The following is a 22,088-nucleotide window of genomic DNA, read 5'->3' as shown; positions in this document are numbered from 1 at the left end:
TCGAGAAGCGGCCTTTAAAGGAACAGGTCATTCAAAAGTCCGAGGAGAGATGCAATCCTGAATGGCGGAGAGGAGCCAAGTGCGGGCTGCAGGAAGCGATCCTGTTAGTTCGACAAGACGCCGACGAATAGTCGACCACAGCAAAGAGGACAAGTCGCAACTGCAAATCTCGTTCCACGTTGCGGACAAAAGAAATGCGTCCCTGATTCTACTCAGAGGTTATAAATAGGAATATGAGGCTGCAGAGATGGAAATTGGGAAACCCTCCAGCGCTGCAGTGCGTGCGTGGTCTGTAACACTGAAGGCGAAGAGAGGGAGGGCCAGGTCACGGGACGACTGCGGCGTGCCTGAATCCAGACGGGAGTCTAAATGGCCTATTTACCGGGCACCCGAGTTACTCGATAGTTTGGGAACGCAATCTTAGCTTTCCGCCCGAGGTGCAACATGGTTGTTTCCTCATGGAGCGGATGGCGCTGCATGGAAATGGGCGCCGTGGATGTCACGTGGAGAAATCGCAGAGTGCACTCCACTGCCGCTTCTTGACACTTGACAGGGCGTCGGAGTCTACAGAGTCGATCCTCCAGTTTCTCTGCGGCGGTCTCTTACTCGCAGATTCTATTAATTAGCGTACTTGCTTGATCATCAGATCAGAAAATTCGACAGGCTAGTGTTGAGTGTTGACCAGTAGCCCTGCTGAGTCATTGCATGACATCGCGACCGACGTCATCGGCCCGGATCTAAGTTATGACAAAATCCTCGATAATTGTAGATAGAGGAGAACAAAGGCAAGACTGGCAAGAGACAAGAAACGGAGGCGGAATGCGGAAATTATGATACAATAGCCGGAGCCGTTAACTACTCTGCGTCTGACGTCGTGGTCCGCTGTTCCGTCATTTCGCGACTGATTGCCGTCGCTTGAGAGTCGGGCCCGTTGGGTGCGACTGGTCGACTCCTGTAATCCCCACCGTGCACCTTTGATCTGGCATATCATTATTCTTTCCAGACTTCTCGTCGTCCTCCTGAGCCTCTGATTGCTTGAAACAAAAAGGAATCTATCCCGACCACTCATCTTCGCTTCTTTCCCCCCCGTCCACACTTGGTTCTCTGCTCCCAGGCTCTGCCACCCGTAATCTCCCACTGCTTGCTCATCCTGTTCGGCTGCCTTGGCGGGGTATCAGCTTGGAGGACTCCCAAGTCTTCGCAGAAGAATTTCTGGAGGGGGAAAAAAAAAAAAAAAGGAGCCTAGAGAGGGAAAAAACACCTAGTGCGACAGAAAAAGGGAAAAGCAACCAGCCATTCACGTCATTGCTCCCGCTGCTCGCTTCTCCCCCAGCTCCCAACTCCAGCTTCAGCCATCATTCATCATCATATCATTTGCCTTGCCTCTTCCTCTTACTTTTTCTCTCTCTTCCCTCTCTTCTCGCTTTCCCTCCCCCCTTCCCCCCCTTTCCCATCCGTATCTTTCACACTTTCGTCTTTCCGCTTTCCACTTTCCTCGGTCTCCGTGCTACTCATACCATTTGTTGATCTGATCGTCCCAACTTACATTCCTTCTCCTCCATCCCCCGCGCCTCCGTCCCCCGCCCTTCTCCTACCATGAGCACCATCCAGAGCCTAAAAAATTTCATACGTCATGGGAAACAAGCCCGTCTTGTCACCCCCCATGCGGAACCTACCACCAACGTCTCTGCCGTCCACGCCGAACAACAGCGTCAACCCCAGGGTTCATTTTCTCCCGCTGCTGGGAATCTAGACGCAATTGACAGCAAAATGGGAAGTGGTCAGCCCCAAGCCTCGCAACGGTCGTCTCCGGAAGTCCCCGTCAAGAGGGGCCGGGAGGCCGAAATCGAACAGATCATCGCCGAAGAGAAGAGTACTCGCTCCAAGATGCCCAAGTATCCCGGGTTGGAGCGTTATGTCTTGCTAGAGAAAATGGGCGACGGTGCCTTCAGCAACGTTTACCGCGCCAAGGATACCACTGGTGAATTTGACGAAGTTGCAATCAAAGTGGTTCGAAAATTTGAGATGAATAGCACACAGGTAGGTGAATCATCTAACCCTTATTTGAAGATTCTGGTGCTCCGTTTGCTTGCCTCAATCCTTCCTTGTTCATCGCGGCTGGGTTATTGTCCTGGCTATCCCTTCTCGCGAACTAGTTCGCCAATGTCTTTGATTATTTAGTCTGCCGCCCACCTACATCCTGACTTCAAAAAGATGCCGAAAGCTGCGGAGGTGCGCCAACATCCCTTAGTCAATACCCAGCCGTCGATCATCGTCGCATCAACTTTCGCTGCTCTAGTTTAGCGCGCCAGAATGCTTTGCGACTGCATGGAATGATTACTGACTGTTGTATAGCGAGCCAACATCTTGAAAGAAGTACAAATTATGCGCCAAATCGATCACCCGAACATCGTTAAACTGGTCCAATTTTCCGAATCGCGCCAATATTACTATATCGTCCTGGAACTGTGTCCCGGCGGGGAGCTTTTCCATCAGATTGTTCGCTTGACGTACTTCAGTGAAGACCTCAGTCGCCATGTCATTCTGCAAGTTGCTAAAGCAATTGAATATCTACACGAGACATCAGGTGTTGTACATCGGTATGTTGTCTTACAATTATATTGTTCAAGGGCACCAGCATTGACTTAATTAGTGATATCAAACCCGAGAACCTCCTTTTCTATCCCATAGAGTTCATACCCTCGAAACACCCAGCACCACGCCAACCTGGTGATGAGGACAAGGTGGACGAAGGGGAATTTATATCCGGCAAAGGTGCTGGTGGAATTGGCACAATCAAGATCGCCGATTTTGGTCTTTCCAAGGTCATCTGGGACAGCCAAACGATGACTCCATGTGGGACTGTCGGCTACACTGCTCCCGAAATCGTCAAAGATGAAAGGTACTCCAAGAGTGTGGACATGTGGGCGTTAGGATGTGTTCTCTATACACTTCTCTGCGGATTTCCACCTTTTTACGACGAGAGCATCCAAGTCCTTACCGAGAAGGTTGCCCGGGGACAGTACACTTTCCTATCACCGTGGTGGGATGACATCTCGAAGTCAGCGAAGGACTTGATTTCCCATCTCTTAACAGTCGATCCTGAGGAGCGGTATTCCATTAAACAGTTTTTGGCTCATCCATGGATTCGACAGACCGATGAGGAGACACAAGCTGCCTCGGACGCCCCACCACTAACAACCCCCTCGCTAAGAGAAGTCCGCAACCAACCATTAGATGCGGTCGCAGCGGACCTTGCGCCATATCCACCAGCAAGCGCGCAACTGGCCGCTACAGACCGGCCCATGGATTTCAGATCTCCTGGGGCGATCAACCTGCGGGAAGTCTTCGATGTCGGCTACGCTGTCCACCGACAGGAGGAAGAGGGCAAACGACGCAAAGCTGGCCGTGGATACCGCCAAAACAACCCGACTTCTGCGTTCCAGTCAGCTCTCAACCCACTCAATGAAGACTACGATGATGAGGAAGGGGTTCCCTATCAAACTGTTAACGACGATGGGCATCCTCCGGCGAAAATCCAGAAGCATGCTGGCGATGTCGCTGCAGTGGAAGCTAAGATGCGACAAACTAACCTGGGAGCTACCAGCCATGCCGCTCAGATGCGACAATCCAACCAGCCCCGTCAGCAACAGGGCTATGGGCAACACAGTGCCAATGTTGCCACTGCCGCAAAGCAGAATATGGTCCGCAATGCTCGGGCACCTTTCGAACTCAGTCTGGACAATGCAACTTTGCTAGAAAAGCGAGGCAGGAGGCAACATGAACAGCCCGCTGTCTAGATATCCTCTTCTTCCATTCGTTCCCCATGGGGGATTTCACGACCTCATGATATTCGCCAGACCAAATATTTCCTTGGTAATGTGATGACGTCATGTGTCTGTTTCCCCTTTTGACCATTTTACCTCTGATTGTGGGAGAGTCCTGTTGATCGGGGCAAATCTTTGTTTCAGGCGTTTCCTGTCTCGTCTTTCTCGTCTCATATCTGGTTTTCGGGTCGGCAAAGCGTTTGTTATGCATATTTTACCCCCAGCTTATTTATTGACCTTTCGATGCTGAGTGCAATACTTGGTGGGATATGGATACTTGCGGTTGGACATGTGCAATAGTCCGGGAGTTTTTTTTTTTTCTTCTTTTTCTTCTTTTTTTCCTTAGTTGCTACGCTATATTTACGGTTCCTTGCTTGCTTGATTATATCGCATAAGACTTTTGAAGTTCGATGATACACCCGCTATTTCATTTTCAATTTATGTGCTACTCTACTCCAATGGTCCAAGTTGGTGATTTGATTGATTAGATTCCGCCTGCCTCAAGGCCACGCCCCGCTGTTTAGTTAATTAGGCCCTGCCTGCCTGTTGCCAATGGCGCTTCTTTTGGAGGTGACCTGCGTCGAGCTGCGTGTATGATGTCTGGCTGACCTAACTACTGCTGTAAACTACTCTGTACTACTTTGTACCCACTGCCCTACTCCTGTATTCCTGCCGCTGGTTAGCCAACCTGTTCTTTCCCTAACCTTGTGATTACTATGGAATCAAGTACAGGCAGCATCTACATATATCATCCATGAGCTCATACCTACCAAGCGCGGATTCCTCGTTCCACAGCAAACGTAGTGGCATCTGGGCAGTGGCAACCAACTCGGGCCACCCTTCCCCACCCCTCAAATCAAGGTCCGACCCGTTGGGTTTGGATTTCAATTTCAACATTATGAGGTATATATATGCACACCGTGGGGTTCCTTATGATAAGGTATGATATGATCTATCCCAGATTCCATGTACTAGTAGATCGGGGCAACTACTCCGTACTCCGTAGGTACTTCGATTGGGGGAGGGGGGTTTAGTTGATGGGTTGTAAATACAATGGGGAACGCCCCGAACCCATTCCCTGTTTCAGGTTTCGTTCCATACCTACCTGAAATAACTCACCACCTGGCTTCTAATGTAATGACCTACTTACTCCGTGGTGTTCCCGGTGCTCTCTTAAGCACCACTAGCAATATAAGTACTAGTAGCATGCAAAAAAAAAAAAAGGCACCGCCTGTTCCTTCAAAGACTGTATTACGTTCTACTAGATACTGATGGCAGTGCCCGCAGATGTGTACTTATTTCCCCTCACGTCGTCAGAAGTAACGTCACTGCTGACGTTTAGGGGGTTGATGCGTGCGTAAAGGTAGGGCTCCTGCGGTGGAACAAGCTCCTTTGGGAGTCTAGTCTAAGTAAGCACCGAGCATCAGTGTAGTTAATAAGTTAGAATCAATTACAGTGCAGAATAAAACATACTCTGTAGACCAGTTGGTACATTGCTGCCAGCCTACCATGGGCTGGGTGATTAGGGTCGGTGATAAACCACCTACAGTACTATATTGGTTCAGATAAACATTAACTAATGGACGTTTCAGATTTTCAGATCTTTCAGAAGTCTAGACTTTCAGATAGTGCAGTGTATTTGGTCGGATATGGTTTCTAACTTTTTGTTCTAACTTTTTTTTAGTCTTATATTTGATGTAGTATATGTATGTACATCCAGACAAGATTTATGGGAATAATAGGTACTCAAAACTCATACCGGCAGATAGGGAAGGAAAAGACACGAAACACGATGCAAAGAAAAGCAGAAAAGATAACACACACAAAACGAAGCTTAACATATGGTATCAAGATGAAAGGAGAAGAAAAGAAAAAGCTGGCGACACGATGTACATTGCGTGTCATACATGCCGTGCCGTGCTCGCTTGAATGACAGATGTGAAACTCTGCAGCTCCACCAATCAAACACAAAACAACAATGCTTGTCTACTTCGGCCAAATGGTCTCATAGTGTCTGTCGCCCTCTCGTCTCGATTGGGAGGAAGATCATGGCCACAAATGCAGCGAGCATCAGACCACCAGAGGCATAGATGGGCGCATCTGGGTTCGCGGTCCCAGAGTAGATAGCAACGATGGGGGCACAGAGACCGGCAATCCGGTTCAGGCAGCTAGAGATTCCACTACCAGTGCCACGGCTGGGAGCGGGGAAGACCTCGGGGGTGTACGCGTATAGGACACCGTACATAATATTCTGGAAGAAGTTCTCGAGGGAGGAGCAGACGAGTTGGATGTCTGGGTCTGTAGAAGCAGTGAAGCAAAAGATCAGGACGCCGGTGATTAGGGTGGCTGTCATCATTGTGCCTTTGCGGCCGATGTACTTGATGTCTACGGTCCAGCACGCGAGGATGGAGCCGGGGAGGCCGACGATCGAGGTAATGGCGTAGTTGCGGTAGACGATGGATGTTGACTGGGGCTCACCTCCGCCGGCTCTTTGCAGGTATTGGGGGAGGAATGCATTGAAGAGGGGATAACCCATGCCAATGGTGGTCCAGCAGAACCAGAGGATCACGGCTATTGTGGTTAGTGAGGTGGACATATAAAAGAGTTGCTCAAGTGTGACGTACTGGTGATTCCAAGTTTCTTGGTGACAAACAGGCCTCTGATGCGCTCTAGAGAGAACTTGGACATATATCTCTCAACGATTTCCTTATTGCTGAGGTTCTGGCGAGTGGATGCCTGTTCTGGGTAGCCACCAATCTCGTTCAGGATTTCGGCGGTGAGCCAGGTCTTCTTGCGGTTCTTGTACGCGATGCCGTGTACTGCAGCAACGGCTTCGTCTTGTCGCCCGCGGGAAAGCAAGAACTTGGGCGACTCATATAGGTGGAAGAGGAAGAAGCGGCACAGGAACATGACAAAGGTGATGGCACCCAGTGTAATGACTAGGTATCTCCAGCCCATATTATCTTCCTTCCTGCATGGCCCTTCTTCTGAGCAGGTGAAGTTTGGGATGAAAGCCCAGGCCAGAAGACTAGATACCAAATTGCCGACTGGCCACCACACACTCAGCATTGTCAGGAGATTCCCGGATGCAAATGGTAGGAATTCGAGGAAAAGAGCTCCGTCGACAGGCAAGTTTCCCCCGACTCCAAGACCCAAGCAGGCATATAGTGCACAGGTACTGCAGTTACTGTTAACTAACTGGGACCAGTATAGACCTCGACATATCAGTACTTACCCAATCCAATTCGGGCCGCCTCCAGAGGCAAGACCAAAAGCACCGCTAATCATGAGTGTGAAATTGAATGCCGGACGACGGCCGATAATATCAGAGGCAATGCCCCAGAATGACGCACCCAGGCAGAGACCAAGGAATAGAGCGCAGGTTGTGAAACGAACTCGGTTCTCATCGACGCCGAATTCCAGCGTCAATTGGGGCAACGTGAGCGCAACACCCTACGGAATTAGTATGAATATTGCGAATTCGGACAGTTTAGGAAATTAAAAATGTTATCGGCGTACCTGGAGCCAGAGACTGTGATCGAGTCAGCAACAATACCCACTGATGGCAGTCAAATGCAGGCCAACTTACTTGTCCGCGAGCCAACCAAACCCACAAAGCGCAAACAGCTGCCACTGGTAACGGCCCATTCCAATGTCTTGGATGGCCCTATTAATCACCTTTGCTTTACCTATACATATTCAAATTAGACCCGATACCTTGGCGACCAGAGGATGGGATTCTTCAGAAAACAAAGAAACAAAAAAAAAAAAAAAAGACCTCTCCCGTAGAAGAGGAAATTTAACGTACGATCATAGGCGGAGTCATGGCCCGAGGCAACCACGTCGTTCTCAACTTCAGCACGCAGGATCTCCAGAGTAAGATGCCCATCATGGCTTGGTTGGTGACTGTGGATGGAGCCCACGCCGTTTTCTGCAGAGGGAGCCCTGTCGAGGCTCCCAGTATCAGTCTTGTCATCAGGGCCTACTTTTTTCTCCGGATCGGGGCTGGTTTGCGGATGCGAATGCGCGGGGGCATTGGATAGGGGCACGATCACGCCGGGAAAATCGTGGTCCTGCTTCGAGAAGGGATTGATCCCGAAAGTCATTGTGAGGGATGTTGAAGGAAGGTGCTGCTATGGACAGGGTAACTGGCGCGTTCGATTCGGGTGCCAAATATCTACTGGTAAAGCCGCAGTGGTCGCACTTGGAGGGCAAGTTTATATCATGCGAAATGGCCGGCTGCTGGAGGTCGCTCAGGGTCAAAGGTGAAAGAACTGTCGCTAGGGCCAAGGATACGGGCTGTGAATTGGATGAAATCAAAGGACGATCAAGCCGGAGATGGTGTTTTTGCTGCTACGGTATAGCTGGAGCTATCACGCGGTCGAAACGCAGTGCTGGCAAATGGCAACAGTAGTAGATAGCATATGGATAAGAAGAGGTGAACTGAGAGTTAAAAAGTCCGGTCGACTGAATGACAGGAAAATATGGAAAAGGAGGCACGAAGCCAGAAAGAAGATGGTCCAGGGCCTTCTCCCCTTTAGAGTCGAGTTCAGGAAGGGAATTGAAAGTGGAAAGAAGAGACAAGACCGGGTGTGTTTGGCAATGGGAACGAAGAGAAGGGACAAAGGGGAGGGGGAGATACTTATGCGAGCAGCCTGGGAGGGGGGTTAGGGGAAGAAAAAGAAAAAGAAAAGAAATGAGAAGAGAAGAGAGCGAATCCATCGTGCGTGATGGCCGGCGAGGCGATGGTTCTGTATGGACCGGTCCCCTCGAGTGGCAATCAACCCACCGTCCCAGCTTCTGAGGCCAAAGTTACTGTGCAGCCAACACGAAGATCTACAGACAAAACACGCGGCAGTCTCAGCGCCGTCTGCATGCTCATCCCTTACGGCGCGCAGTGCTTAGCCGTGCTTATACTGTTGTCCACCCGGGCATGTCTTGGACTCTTGAGTCTTGCGAGTCTTGGCCTCTGGGGCGCTCTTGGATGCCGCAGGTGTCCGCCCCCAGACGCCAATCTCTCCGTGCGGGTCACTTTGCCCCAGCAAGATCCAGTGGCTTGGCATGCGCAAATCTATCTTCCGGGGCATGCTCAGCGAGTCACAGCCTTTTCCACCCAGGGCGTTCCCAAGTCTGTGGCTTGCCGTCTGCCCTGGATCGCGATGAGTCGCACCCGAAGCGCTAAGGATTTAAGAATTCAGCCACCAACATCATCCCGATCCGGCGGCCGGAACTCGACGCAGTCGACGGCCTCGGGGCCGAACACTCTTCGAACACCTTACTCTTTGATCTATCAGCTGCATACTCTGCAGGTGACGGGCTGTCGGAATGAATATCTGCGTCCGGCTAACTTGCTGCGGTGTTAGTGCGATTCCGGTTCCACGTGCTGTTCTGGTCCCTACCGGTACGTCATCAACTATTCCCAATCCGGTGTCATCTTCCCACCGGCACCTGCACCCAAGTTCACCACCACCTTAACCGTGGACTCAAGGTCCCGACACTGCACGCTCCCAAGCGGCTGCATTATGCTTCACAACTCGGAAACCAGAAAGCTACCAGTTCCGTTGTCTGGTTAGTCCTTTCAGGCAAGACACAACATCATTTCGTATCGAACCGTGTAGGCAGAGCACGACATCAGGAAAACCTTGTCGCTCTTGCAGCACCAATCACCCTTTGGCTTTCAGGCTGACTGGAGGAAGTGCAGCGATCATCACTGCCGCCCCTCGTGCTGGAGGGTCACACCGACTGTCGCTATTGATACGATGATTATCGTCCCTGTTACTGTCTGGATTATTAACGCCTGCAGTGAAGTTAAATCAAACATCCCACGCGATCCCCTGCCAACCAGAAGTGAAGGCTCGCTCAGAATCCTAAAACAAAGTGATACTTCACCCACCCTATACCGCTTCTCTGAGTTTCCATGAGTTGTCTCAATGTCCGAACAGCCAAATAAAAAGTAAATGGCGAATATGAACCCGCCCCCTTACTTCCCACTCGGCCAATGTCGCACCCATAGTCAGGCACACGGAGCCGCAGAACAGTACTCATATCCACTCGCATGACCCAGTATGGAACGTACTTGGTGTCGAATTCTCGAGCACTCTTCGATATGCATCATGAAGTTTAGCCAGCCCTGGCAAACCCGTGAATACTGCGCATCTATGAAGTAATGCTGGTTCAAAGGCAAGTGCCTTCTAATCAGATACACATATTCTCTATTCCTTCTGGTGGAGTGTCGAGTAACCCTCCCTAGCAAGGGAAAGACGGTCTGCTAACTCAAACAGTATCTTCTTCATGGAGTTGATGGATGATGTATTTGGTCTCAAGCTCGTCGGCTGTCACAAGAACGAAGGCCAATACAGCTCAAACCAGTCTCCTTGGTAGAGGACGTCGGCATAAGCGACGATATTGTCTTTAGACAAGAGCCAATAATAACATGCCTAACCAATTAAATTCCGTTTGTTACCCTGTCCATTACGTTCTTCCATGGCCAAGCCACACGATATACGCAGTCTCCTTCTCATAATGTCATGCCCGCTCTTGTATCTCTAGATCCTAGGATCCGGCTGCTTGTGGCAAATACCTAAAAGAATCAATTAGATTGGTCGCGTCAGGGCAGCCTGCTGCGATTTCATGATTCGTCAGGTACACACCTTAGTATTGAATGCCCGTGTACGGAGAGATATCTGCTATTATGAGGAAAAGCTAGAAAGTCGGTTAGAATTAGGCTGGAGAGTACATTTCTGGCGTCGGAGCAGCTACCTATCAGTCCCTCGGTATACAATAATGCGCAGTACATTGTTCCAAAAACTTATCGCGTCGGCCTGATTAGGGCTGGAAACGAGATGAATGCGGGATGTTCCGGTGGTCCAAGCTCTGGAGTCGGTCCTGCACCTGCAACACAGACAGCAGCTCTGTATGCACTCTCAACGTTCAGGTCTTGACTTCCATCTGTCTTCTCACTCTGCTACCAACCCCTTGTGCAATTATTGTCGCCTCCTCCGCCTAATTTGTGCTGGGTGCATTGGCGTCTTCTACGCTTTCTTGGAGGCCCCGTGAGCTCTGAAACGTCGTTTCTCGCTCCCCGGACCTTCCTGATCCATTCTAGTGTCAACTCACCGCAAACATGACCAGCCCACTGGTGATGTGCCGGAAACGCCATAACGCCATAATAATAATGTCTTTCGGCAGCAAAACCAGTCGAAGCCGACAGATTATTACCAATCGGAAACTTGGTGCTTGGGTAATTCCCCCGAGAACAACCTCCACCCTGACCTCCAGACCAATAATGGTGTGCCGTTGCGATCCTTTGCCAATTTTTTTTTTTTTCCCACAGGCACTTCCACTTCCCTCCCCAGGTTCTTGTCAAAAGGCAGACCTTGTCTCGAGTCTGGACCGTCTGCCGTCTCCCCCCCCCCCACTTGCCACCAGACACATTCTCAGCTTTGTCAACATCGGTCAACAACAAACAGGCCCAACCTTGTCTTCATTGACGCATAACATTTGAGGTGTACGCGGCAGTGTGGTTGTACGGTGGAAAGGAAGAAGGTCAACCGTGGTCCACTACGCCCCAAGCCTTATACTAACATGTCAGCGAACATCAGACTTCCCGACTCAGCATTTGGCGAACCACAGAATGAATCCAAAGAAATCTCCGTTCACGACACACATATCCCGGCATCAGACTTTCAGTCACATCGAGTTGATGATGACACTATCTTCAATGTCGTCCGGCCCACTGGCAACATCGTGGACTACACAGAAAAGTCAGAACTGCCACCAGTACAAAATCAACCCCAACCACAATCGATGTCTGAATTTGATCTTAACAGACAGGTTTCCGAAGCTACTGCTTCCGATGATCTGGACCAGCGTGTTCCCGCTAGTCGGGTCACGACTGATGCAGATGGCAACACTTATCCAGAAGGCGGCCTAGACGCGTGGTTAGTCGTCCTAGGCTCATTCTTGGGTCTTTTCGCCTCTCTCGGTCTGCTGAATACCATCGGCTCTTTTCAAGCGTACCTTCAAACCAACCAATTGAAAGAATACAGCTCTGGAAGCATATCATGGGTATTCGGCATGTATGCCTTTCTGACTTTCTTCGGCGGTGTCCAGGTTGGGCCCATTTTTGACGCCAAAGGGCCCAGGCTTTTGGTCTTTGGCGGCGCCGTACTGGTGATGGTAATGGTGGTGACCATCGGCTTCTGTACCCAGTATTGGCATTTTATGCTCTCAATTGGGGTTGCTGGGGGGTTAGGAACTTCTCTGATTTTCACTCCTGCGATATCCGCAATTGGCCACTATTTCAACGAGAGGCGTGGAATAGCAACGGGAATTGCGTCAACAGGTGGCTCTATAGGTGGTATTGCATTTCCTCTGATCCTACAGGCGCTGTTCCCCAAGATTGGATGGGGATGGGCCACTCGGGTTGTCGCTTTGATTTGTCTGATTTCGTTAATCGGTTCATGCTTGTTGGTCAAGTCACGACTCCCAAAAAAGCCAGCGTCCAAAGAAAACGTTTTGCCAGATTTTCGTATCTTTCGAGACCTCAAACTTACGCTCACCACAGCGGGAATATTCTTCATTGAGTGGGGTCTCTTTATTCCTATAAGCTACATCTCCTCATACGCTTTAGCACACGGTACTTCTGAAACACTTTCATACCAGATGTTGGCATTTCTCAACGTGGGATCATTCTTTGGAAGAGCAATTCCTGGGTTTTTTGCAGACTATGCGGGCAGATTCAACACCCTTATAGTCACGGTTGCACTATGTCTCGTCTGCAACGCATGCCTCTGGCTCCCCGCTGGCGACAACGTGCCTGTGATAATTGTGTACTGTGTGATCTTCGGTTTCGCTAGCGGCAGCAACATCAGCCTTACTCCTGTTTGCATCTCGCAGCTCTGTAAAATTGAAAACTATGGGAGATATTACGCCACATCGTATACGATTGTGAGCTTTGGGTACGTTTGGGGCTTTTTCTTTTCAGTTTCATAACGGCTGTAAGGGCACTAGCTAATGTTGGAAACCCAGCACTTTGACGGGAATGCCTATCGCAGGCGAAATTCTTTCTAGGTGCAACGGAGACTACTGGGGCCTCATATCGTACACGATCTGTTGCTATGCTGCAGGCCTTATCTGTGTGACAGCAGCAAAGCTAATCCACGTTGGATGGCATCAGCCATGGGCGATATATTAGATTAATAAAACCATCGGAACTATTTCATCTCAGCCAACCTACAAATCGTTATTTCACGTCATTCAGTGCATCTTTTATTCAAAGAGGCACACACGAACTCTAGAAATACACAAAATCACTGAGGATGCATTCTGAGAGATCAGGCCAGGTCCTCATTGCCTGGCATGATGATGCCGCTAAAGTAATAAGCTATTGGAAAACCTTGTTTCTACACTTTGCCGCCTGACTACAAATTTTCGGATTCCACTGGATGCTTCGAAGACCTTCCTGTCTCAGCCAAATAAGTTTCACCTCGGTAGGGTTCTAACACATCACCATTAACCCTATCTAACCTGCTAACCTTTGGAACCAAAGAGCATATTTGTCTATCCAATCGGACACGCGTCCCATACTCCCCTCCATCACCGTCAGTCCACAACAACCTTTCGCCATTCATCATCACCATTGTGGCCTCAGAGTTACAGGGTATGATTTCCGGCAGATCTAGCTCATCAAACCACCATTCAACGGCTGTCTTGCTGTAAGGTTATGGCCACCGTTACGCAAGATGCTTCGCGTCAAATTCGGATTGTATCATTCATTGATAACATGGTTTGATGACATAGTTCGTGGTCAAGATGCATTACAAAGATCGGCGTCTATAACTTGTTCGCACTTTCTACAGTATCTGGCTTTCCTGTTTTTGTATTTTCCAATTGAGTCTGTCACTACCAACTATAAATTTTTGTTCTGTTCAATATGGCACCATCTCCTAGCAAGATTGCTATCTTCTTGTCTCTGGGGGTTTTCCTCCAGCAAGCAGCGGCCGCACCTCAGCAAGCCCAGCAGAAATGTGATGGCTGTGGACAACAAACCGTGACCAGTGCTGTCACCGTTTGCACCACGCCCCCTGGAGTTCCTGGAGGGACTTTGCCAATTCCCGGCGAAACGCCAAGCCAGCCTGAAGCCCAACCAAGCGTAACTCCAAGCTACCCTGGGACCATTATACCAATTCCTTCGAATACCTCACCAGGCGGAGCCAGGCCAACTGAAACGCCAACCGGTCCTGGAGGTGGAGGTGTCGGTCCTGGAGGGCCCGAAGGTCAGCAGCCAGGGCAACCGGGTGGCCAGCAGCCAGGCCAGCCAGGAGGCCAACAACCAGGACAACCAGGACAACCAGGAGGCCAGCAGCCAGGTCATCCAGGTGGGCAGCAGCCAGGCCAGCCAGGAGGCCAACAACCAGGACAACCAGGAGGTCAGCAGCCAGGTCAGCCGGGAGGACAGCAGCCTGGCGGGCCGCCTGGTGGCTATCCGCCTGGTGGTGGTCCGCCGGGAGGCCCGGGTGGGCCTGGAGGAGCTGGAGGTCCCGGAGGCCCTGGTGGCCCTGGTGGCCCCGGTGGAATCATTCCTGGACAACCAGGAGGCCAGCAGCCAGGCCATCCAGGTGGGCAGCAGCCAGGTCAGCCCGGAGGTCAGCAGCCAGGCCAGCCCGGTAGTCAGTCTACTGGTCGGCCTACTGGTCAGCCCACGGGATATCCACCAGGAGGTAGTCAGCCTGGTAGCGGTCGACCTACTAGTCAGCCTACAGGTCAGCCTACAGGACATCCACCTGGAGGAGGCCAGCCAGGAGGGGGTCAACCAGGAGGGGGTCAACCAGGAGGGGGTCAACCAGGAGGGGGTCAACCAGGAGGGAGTCAACCAGGAGGGGGTCAACCAGGTGGCTACCCGCCCGGTGGTGGTCCGGGGGGCCCTGGAGGTGCTGGAGGTGCTGGAGGCCCGGGAGGTCCAGGAGGACCTGGCGGTTATCCACCCGGGGGTAGTCAGCCAGGAGGAGGTCAGCCAGGTGGTGGTCCTGGAGCGCCTGGTGGAGGTGGTGGCGGCGGCGGAGGTGCACCAGGAGGACCAACCTGTTTATGCCCATGCGAGTGCGGTGGGCCTGGTGTTCCCGGAGGCCAGGTTCCAGGAGGTCAGGGTTCTGGAGGTCAAGGCTCTGGTGGAGAAGGCTCCAGCGGGCATGGATGGGGAAAACAAGATTGGGAAGATCATGGACACAATAAAGCTGAATCAACTCATACACCCACTCGGACAAGCCCAACCACTACTGAATCGCATGAGAAAGACACCGAGACGGCATCTCACAAATCTGGGCACGGGGATAAAATTAAGAGACAGACTAACGCTCCAGGCTCAGGTGCAACCGCTGGAGCCGAGCCCGCAAACACCAATGCTGGAGACCAGAACCAATCCGGTGACGAACATCGAGCTGATACCCCTAGCTTCACGCTCCCCACGGGCTCAGCACCTGCTAGTACTGGTCATCAACCCGAATCTGACTATCGATCGGGCCCAGAACCTACCAACCCACCTGCGAACTCTGCTCCCAACCGTGGCAATTCTGACAATGGTGACTCTGGTCGCAACGACCCCGGCCGCAACGATAATTATAGAGACAGCCACGGAAACAACCGCGGAGACAACCCCGGGAGTAACAGCTATGGCAATAACAACCACGGAGACAACAATCGCTGGGACAACAACAACTGGGACGGCAACGATTGGGATAAAAATCATGGGGATGGCGGTAGTTGGGATAACGGCCGCTGGGATCCTGATTACGGCAGCCAGGGCTACGGAGATCATGACCATGGCCATGAAGACAGCAGCTACGGACGTCCGGGATACTGGAACAATGGCCATTTCTACGACAACAAAGACAACGGCAAGGTAAATAAGACTGACGGCTATGATCCTAAAGATAAAGACCACGGCTTCTGGGATCCCGGCCATGGAGATCACGACGGCAAGGATGATGATAAGGACCACGACAAGAATGATGATAGAAAGGACCCGGGCCATGGAGATCATGATGACAAAAATCATGACGACGACCATGGTAAGGGTGGTTACAAGAGAGATTTCGGTCACGGAGATCATGACGACGACAAGGATGATGATAAGGGTCATGGCAAGGGCAGGGATGATGGCAAAAAGGATCCCGGCCATGGAGATCATGACGACAAGGATGATGATAGAAAGGACCCGGGCCATGGAGATCACGACGACAAGGATGATGATAAGGGTCATGGCAAGGGCAGGGATGATGGCAAAAAGGACCCCGGCCATGGAGATCATGATGACAAGGAGGATGGCAATAAGGAGGATGGCCATAAAGAACAGGATAACAAAGACCCCGGCCACAGAAACTACGGAAACGATAACCATGGAGACAGCCACCACTTTGCCATGAAACGATTCGCCCAAGATGCGAAATCTACCACGCTCTCACCTACCTCGAAAGTACGTGCGGCTCCATCGTCCTCGACACACTCGCCCTCGTCATCGACGCACGTTTCAGCAAGACAAACCCCACCATCCCACTCCAGCGCGACCCCGTCGAGCTCTTCGAAACTACCCCAGAAGTCGCCGTCCAGTTCCTCAAAGCTACTAGAGACAAGCACATCACCATCGGGGCCGGCCAACACCGGTATCAGGCGATTCCGATACTGGTGAGACAGTGGGTTCAACATCGTACTCATATAACCGCAATGATTGTTGCTTGCTCATTGGGTGTACAACTCAGTAGAGCTAGGTGGTTCGATTCAATTCAAATAACCATATTGTTAGTTCGGTATATGCCTATTAGTTAGGTATAAAAGAAAGAGATATTGACATGTGCAATAGGGGATTTAATTGCTACATTTTAAACGGAATCCTGGAAGGCGCAGGGGATCATTAAAAACGAATTGGGTCTTGTTACTTACATTCATTCAAATGCTGGTTTGGTTTGGTTGCTTAACAGGTATATATAAGTGAGAGGTAGTGACCATGTTAGGCACCTGCTTGCCAATTACTTCTAATGTCAATGTTCAGTTCATATTTTCATTTCCAAGTGAAAAGACGTATAGGCAGAAATAATAGTAGTGGGGGCAGTATGTATGTAATAGTATTTTCCTTGATGGAAGACTTGCTTCCAACCCAAACTAAAAACCAAAAGGCGCAGTCATGTCTCTCCTCCCATAGAGAGAGAAGACGAGGAGGCCAAGATTAAATACAATACAATTAGGAACTGAAGAAAAAAAGGAGCCCGGTTGCGCCTAAGCGGGCATGGATAGATATAAAATCATAAAATATGCAAAAGGCAAGAGAGACGCAGACAGAGATAGCGTAGCAATAGATGCGACATCCACAAGAATGATATGGTATATTCTTTGGAAACACGACAAAAAGATGAGATGCCCGCTGAGCGCTGGCATTGCGTTGCGTCAATTTCGCCCCCTGAAGAAAATATTCTTTTGTCCCATGACTGACTGGTCTGTGGAAAACAAACGGCTTTAGTTATTCGAATTCATATGAGGATTGTTTCCTTCCCCCCTTCGCCGAGGTTCAATGCGCCAAACACCATTACACCAGATAACTGGCACTGAACTGGATGTAGAACTGCCGAAATCACAACATGATATACTATGTAATAGACCAGGAGAAACAAAAGCCGCGATATCGACAACGATACCAGCGACAGCAATATGCAAAATGGAGCGAGATGTGACCGGAAAAAGGTGAAGAGGACGTTGAGGATATGAAGGAAGTCGTTGAGGTGAGGACGAGTCAAGCGTTTCGAGAAGAGAAAGCTTGGAAGTAGAGGGGGAAAGGTTTGAGATGACTGGACCAGCTAAACGATCACAATCCCCAAGAAAAATAAATCTTAGATGCGTAAAGGAAACAGGATGGGTATATAAGATCTGAACGAAAGTACTCGTGAAGATCAAGCAGAGCAAAACGCAAAAAGGATATTCAGAAAACCCGTCTCACGAGCTGTTAGACCGCAGCAACGCCTGAGCTGGTCAGCCTGTGGGTATCATAAATATTAGGGATTCAAGGCCTTACCCTATCCATAGAGAGCTGCTCGCTCCTCTCGGAACTCGGGCTAGCGAGGGTATGATTCGCGGAACTCGTTGCTGTGATTGATCGGGCTTCCATTCCCGGACGTTGCGACTTGCCATCTGGGCCTGTGTGGACATGATGCATCTCCCCACTGCTTGAGATGCGAGACTCCTTGCTCTTTTCTAGAAGAGAGCCACCGAGAGTGGCACACTTGAGAATGGTCTGCATCATTTGGTTCTGCTTCAGCGGTTTGGACAAATATTCGTCCATCTGGGCCTGGATACACTTCTCTCGGTCACCCAACATGGCATGGGCTGTGAGAGCAATAATCGGTGTCCGGCTCAAACCACTGTCTCTTTCATACTCGCGAATCTTGCCCGTGGCCTCAAAGCCACCCATAACTGGCATTTGCACATCCATCAAAATCACGTCATAGCGGCGCTGCTTAACAGCATCCACAGCTTCTTGACCATTGCCAACAACTGAGACATTATGGTTGTGCTTTTCAAGAATCTTGACGGCCAACTTCTGGTTAACGTCATTGTCCTCAGCAAGAAGGATGTCGAACGAGCGCGAGTGATCAGTGGTGATTGGCGTGGAGCGTCCCTCAAGCGCGGGCAGCATACCGTTGCCGAGATCGATCGGCTCGCATGGTGTTGTCATGTAAGAGCTAATTCCAAGATCCAAGGCTGACTTCAAACTGACGCAGACCAGCGGGCATACCAGTACGATGGGGACATATTTGAAGTCGTCGTATGTTCGGAGCATCCTAGCCGTATTTACTGAGTCCACAATAATCACATCATAGGCATGACCTGACTCTTTGCCGGAGGGATCTTGAATCTCTGGGGGTGGAACATGTTCCTCATTGCGGACAACCAACGGTTCAAGATCCAACTTCTTCAGCATCTTCAGAACACTTTCTGCCTCATTGGCGTTTTCCCCCTTGTCAATAAAGAGAACGCGGTGATTCTTGTATGGCAGGAGTTGGGATGCGATGACATTGAGAGACTGGTCTGCCAGCTTCACGACACAGGTGAAATGGAATGTGCTGCCGTGGCCGTATTCGGAAGTGACCCATACATCACCACCCATTAGATTGACTAGGCGTTTTGAAATAGACAACCCAAGGCCAGTGCCTCCGAATCTTCGTGTGGTCGACCCATCTGCCTGCTGGAACGTATCGAAGATCAAATCAAGCTTGTCCTCCTCTATACCAATTCCAGTATCTGAGACTGAGAACTCAAATGCGTATTCATCTGCTGCACACTGTTCGCGGTCCGACTTGCAAATCGTCAACTTGACCTCGCCATGCTCGGTAAATTTGATCGCGTTGCCGACCAAGTTGAGTATAATCTGTCGCAGACGGAAGGGGTCACCAATGACATAGTCTGGAACTGTGTTGTCAACTTGGTATGTGAGACTCAGAAATTTCTCGTTGGCCTTGACTGCTAATGTCTTCAGGGCGTTAAAGACGGTGCCGCGAACCGTGAACGGGATGCTTTCGATCACCATACGATTCGCTTCGATCTTTGATATATCGAGTATGTCGTCAATGATTGTCAAAAGACTGTTCGCCAAATTATGCACAACATTCAACATCTCCCGAGTGTACGGTTTCAGATCGTCCGTGTCGAGAGTCAACTGTGTCATACCAATGATACCATTCATAGGTGTTCGGATTTCGTGACTCATGTTTGCCAGGAATTCGGACTTGGTGCGGTTTGCTAATTCGGCAGCCTCTCTGGCGGCTGTGTTCCGCTGAATACTGTCCCGTAGATTCGACACCATTTTATTGATCTTGCGTTTCAACTCATCCATCTCACCAGAGGCATTGACGGTGATAAGTTTTGTGAAATCACCATCTGTTGCAGCATCTGTGATTTCACCAAAAGCTCGTACCTGCGACGTAAGATTCTCTGCCATGGTGTTGACGTCCTCTGTAATTTCCTTCCACGTCCCAGCGATTCCTTCCACGTTTGCCTGGCCACCCATTTTGCCATCAACACCGACATCGCGTGCGACCTTCTTCAACTCCGTTGCGAATTTAGCTAAACGGTCCACCATGTGGTTGATTGTGACCTTGAGGGTTAAAATTTCTCCCTGGGCGTGGACTTCAATCTTCTTGCTCAAATCACCCTTGGCAATGGCTTGCGTGACGTCCGATATACTTCGTACCTGTGAGGTCAAATTCTGGGCCATGGTGTTGACGTTGTCGGTGAGGTCCTTCCACTTTCCTTCCACATTATCTACTTTAGCTTGGCCGCCCAGGGTACCGTCTGTTCCGACCTCCCTAGCGACCTTGCTGACTTCAAAGGCAAAAGTATTGAGTCGGTCCACCATGCCGTTGATCGTGCTCTTGAGATCTAGTATTTCTCCTTGGACATTGGCGGTAACCTTCTTGCTGAGATCACCCTTTGCGACAGCGGTTGTCACGTCCGCGATCTCTCTGACTTGAGTGGTCAGATTATTGGCCATTCGGTTGACATTTTCGGTGAGATCCTTCCATGTGCCTTCCACATCATTGACAGTAGCTTGGCCACCGAGTACGCCATCAGTACCGACCTCTTTAGCAATCTTGGTGACTTCCTGCGCAAACTGGCGAAGTTGGTCCACCATGGAGTTGATAATATTCTTGAGCTCGGCAATTTCTCCCTTGCAGTTCGCCTGGACCTTCTGGGTAAGATCACCTTTAGCGACCGCTTTAGTAACCGTTGCAATATCGCGCACTTGTGTCGTCAAATTGTTTGCCATCGCGTTCACATTTACCGTTAGTTCATTCCACATGCCTTGTACGCCTTCGATCTGAGCTTGGCCACCGAGAACACCTTCTGTACCGACATCGCGAGCGACACGAGTGACCTCTGTTGCAAAAGTCCGAAGTTGGTCCACCATGGTATTGATCGTTTGTTGAAGTTCAAGAATTTCACCTTGGGCCCGGCTTTCGATTTTCTGACTGAGATCACCGTGTGCGACAGCGGTCGTAACAACGGCGATTTCACGCACTTGATCCGTAAGATTTTTAGCCATGATGTTGACATTCTCCGTCAACTCCTTCCAGATACCATGGACGCCAGTAATTTGAGCTTGTCCACCAAGTATACCTTCTGTTCCGACCTCACGAGCGACTCGAGACACCTCACTACCGAAAACTTGGAGTTGGTCCATCATAGTGTTGATTGTCCGTTTGAAAGTGGCGATTTCAGGATCCATCTCTAAAGGATGGATCTGAACTTTCATTGACAAATCTCCGTTAGCGACCTGAGTGATGATGCCTCCGATTTCTCGTAAAGCCTTCTGGAAAGCTTCGTTTGCTTGCTGATGTTTGCGTAGCTCTCGTTCCAGGAGAACCACATCCTCATTTTCGACCTTGGTGAGAGCTCGCCGCGTTTGCACTTCTTGCAGTTGTAGCTCTTCACGGACCTGGGTGATGATATTCTTCTGAAAACTTATTTCCTCCGCTTGTTTCTGAACGTAATTCCGTAAGTAGCTGATATCTTCCTCCCGAACTAAGGTTGCTGCTCCGCCATCCTCCTCTTCATCGCTTCCCGCAGCATCGCTTTCCTCGAGGACCTCGGGTTCCGCATCCTTGGAAGATTTTCTCCGTTTGTGAGCGTGTTGTGTGGGTTGAGTGTCTTGGACGGTTTGTGTGTGGGTTTGATGCTGAAATGAATAGAAACGTTAGAAGTCATCACGTCAAGAGATTGTCGGGGGTTCACAGATCGAGAAATCTTGTTTCGTGCGAATGGGGTATGAAACACAACGAAGGTTTTTGAAAGAATGGGTTGACTGACAGTTTGAACTTCCATACGATGGATCCGACGGACCAAGCCCTCTAATTCATTTTCGAACCTAACTTTTGCTAAGCTAGGCTCTCCAGGTAACTTAGGAAGCGAGTCCACGCCATTTGTGGAATGCGGGGAGAAGGTGAAGTCGAAGGAGGGAGAACCGGAGGAAGGGGCTTCTCTGGCGAGATTTTGGAGAATGGCAGCAGCGGCCGTGAGCGTCTCGTCCGCGCAAGCCATTTTGCCCTGTAAGACTCGGTTAAAAACCAGACATGTCAGGTCATGGAAAATAGCGAGGAAAAAAAGTCGGTTTTCGTCGGGTTGAGGGAGTTGACGACGCAGATGACAAATGGTCCGTGTGATGGGTGAGGTCAAGAATTGAAACCAAGATTTTGGGGGAGGGGGGCCGCTCGGAAACTA

General features: G+C 50.3%; 5 protein-coding genes across 5 annotated transcripts; 3 read left to right on the top strand and 2 right to left on the bottom strand.

Moving 5' to 3' along the window:
- Window positions 1–1,596: 1,596 nt before the first annotated feature.
- ASPSYDRAFT_95054 (serine/threonine-protein kinase) lies at window positions 1,597–3,800 on the top strand (the record flags this gene model as incomplete). Its single annotated transcript, XM_040853073.1, has 3 exons — window positions 1,597–2,040; window positions 2,356–2,600; window positions 2,654–3,800. 3 exons carry the CDS (start codon window positions 1,597–1,599, stop codon window positions 3,798–3,800), a joined length of 1,836 nt encoding a protein of 611 aa, XP_040697040.1.
- A 2,032-nt stretch (window positions 3,801–5,832) lies between these two features.
- On the bottom strand, window positions 5,833–7,933 carry ASPSYDRAFT_162984 (putative sugar transporter; the record flags this gene model as incomplete). Its single annotated transcript, XM_040843125.1, has 6 exons — window positions 5,833–6,398; window positions 6,452–7,005; window positions 7,063–7,280; window positions 7,347–7,359; window positions 7,417–7,516; window positions 7,636–7,933. The coding sequence occupies 6 exons, from the start codon at window positions 7,931–7,933 to the stop codon at window positions 5,833–5,835; spliced, it is 1,749 nt and encodes a 582-aa protein (XP_040697039.1).
- A 3,700-nt stretch (window positions 7,934–11,633) lies between these two features.
- On the top strand, window positions 11,634–13,141 carry ASPSYDRAFT_213130 (MCT family MFS transporter; the record flags this gene model as incomplete). The annotated part of the gene is made up of 2 exons (XM_040844058.1): window positions 11,634–12,787; window positions 12,858–13,141. 2 exons carry the CDS (start codon window positions 11,634–11,636, stop codon window positions 13,021–13,023), a joined length of 1,320 nt encoding a protein of 439 aa, XP_040697038.1. The 3' UTR covers window positions 13,024–13,141.
- A 281-nt stretch (window positions 13,142–13,422) lies between these two features.
- ASPSYDRAFT_552779 (uncharacterized protein) lies at window positions 13,423–16,835 on the top strand. The gene is made up of 3 exons (XM_040849012.1): window positions 13,423–14,185; window positions 14,234–16,621; window positions 16,684–16,835. The coding sequence occupies exons 1-2, from the start codon at window positions 13,762–13,764 to the stop codon at window positions 16,510–16,512; spliced, it is 2,703 nt and encodes a 900-aa protein (XP_040697037.1). The 5' UTR covers window positions 13,423–13,761; the 3' UTR covers window positions 16,513–16,621; window positions 16,684–16,835.
- Window positions 16,836–17,874: 1,039 nt separating this feature from the next.
- tcsC (putative two-component osmosensing histidine kinase (Bos1)) lies at window positions 17,875–21,908 on the bottom strand (the record flags this gene model as incomplete). The annotated part of the gene is made up of 2 exons (XM_040843126.1): window positions 17,875–21,546; window positions 21,678–21,908. The coding sequence occupies 2 exons, from the start codon at window positions 21,906–21,908 to the stop codon at window positions 17,875–17,877; spliced, it is 3,903 nt and encodes a 1,300-aa protein (XP_040697036.1).
- Between the last annotated feature and the right edge of the window lie 180 nt (window positions 21,909–22,088).

Source organism: Aspergillus sydowii, assembly GCF_001890705.1.
Source record: "Aspergillus sydowii CBS 593.65 unplaced genomic scaffold ASPSYscaffold_17, whole genome shotgun sequence".
In the NCBI taxonomy this organism is placed as follows: domain Eukaryota; kingdom Fungi; phylum Ascomycota; class Eurotiomycetes; order Eurotiales; family Aspergillaceae; genus Aspergillus; species Aspergillus sydowii.
The sequence above is the reverse complement of the archived record's forward strand: the minus strand, read 5'-3'. Positions and strand labels throughout refer to the sequence as shown.

Excerpts from the sequence above, each read along its gene's own strand:
- ASPSYDRAFT_552779 (XM_040849012.1), top strand. The coding sequence starts at position 13,762 with ATGGCACCATCTCCTAGCAAGATTGCTATCTTCTTGTCTCTGGGGGTT. Across the intron at positions 14,186-14,233 it reads ACAACCAGGACAACCAGGAG|GCCAACAACCAGGACAACCA; the intron begins GCCAGCAGCCAG and ends GCCAGCCAGGAG.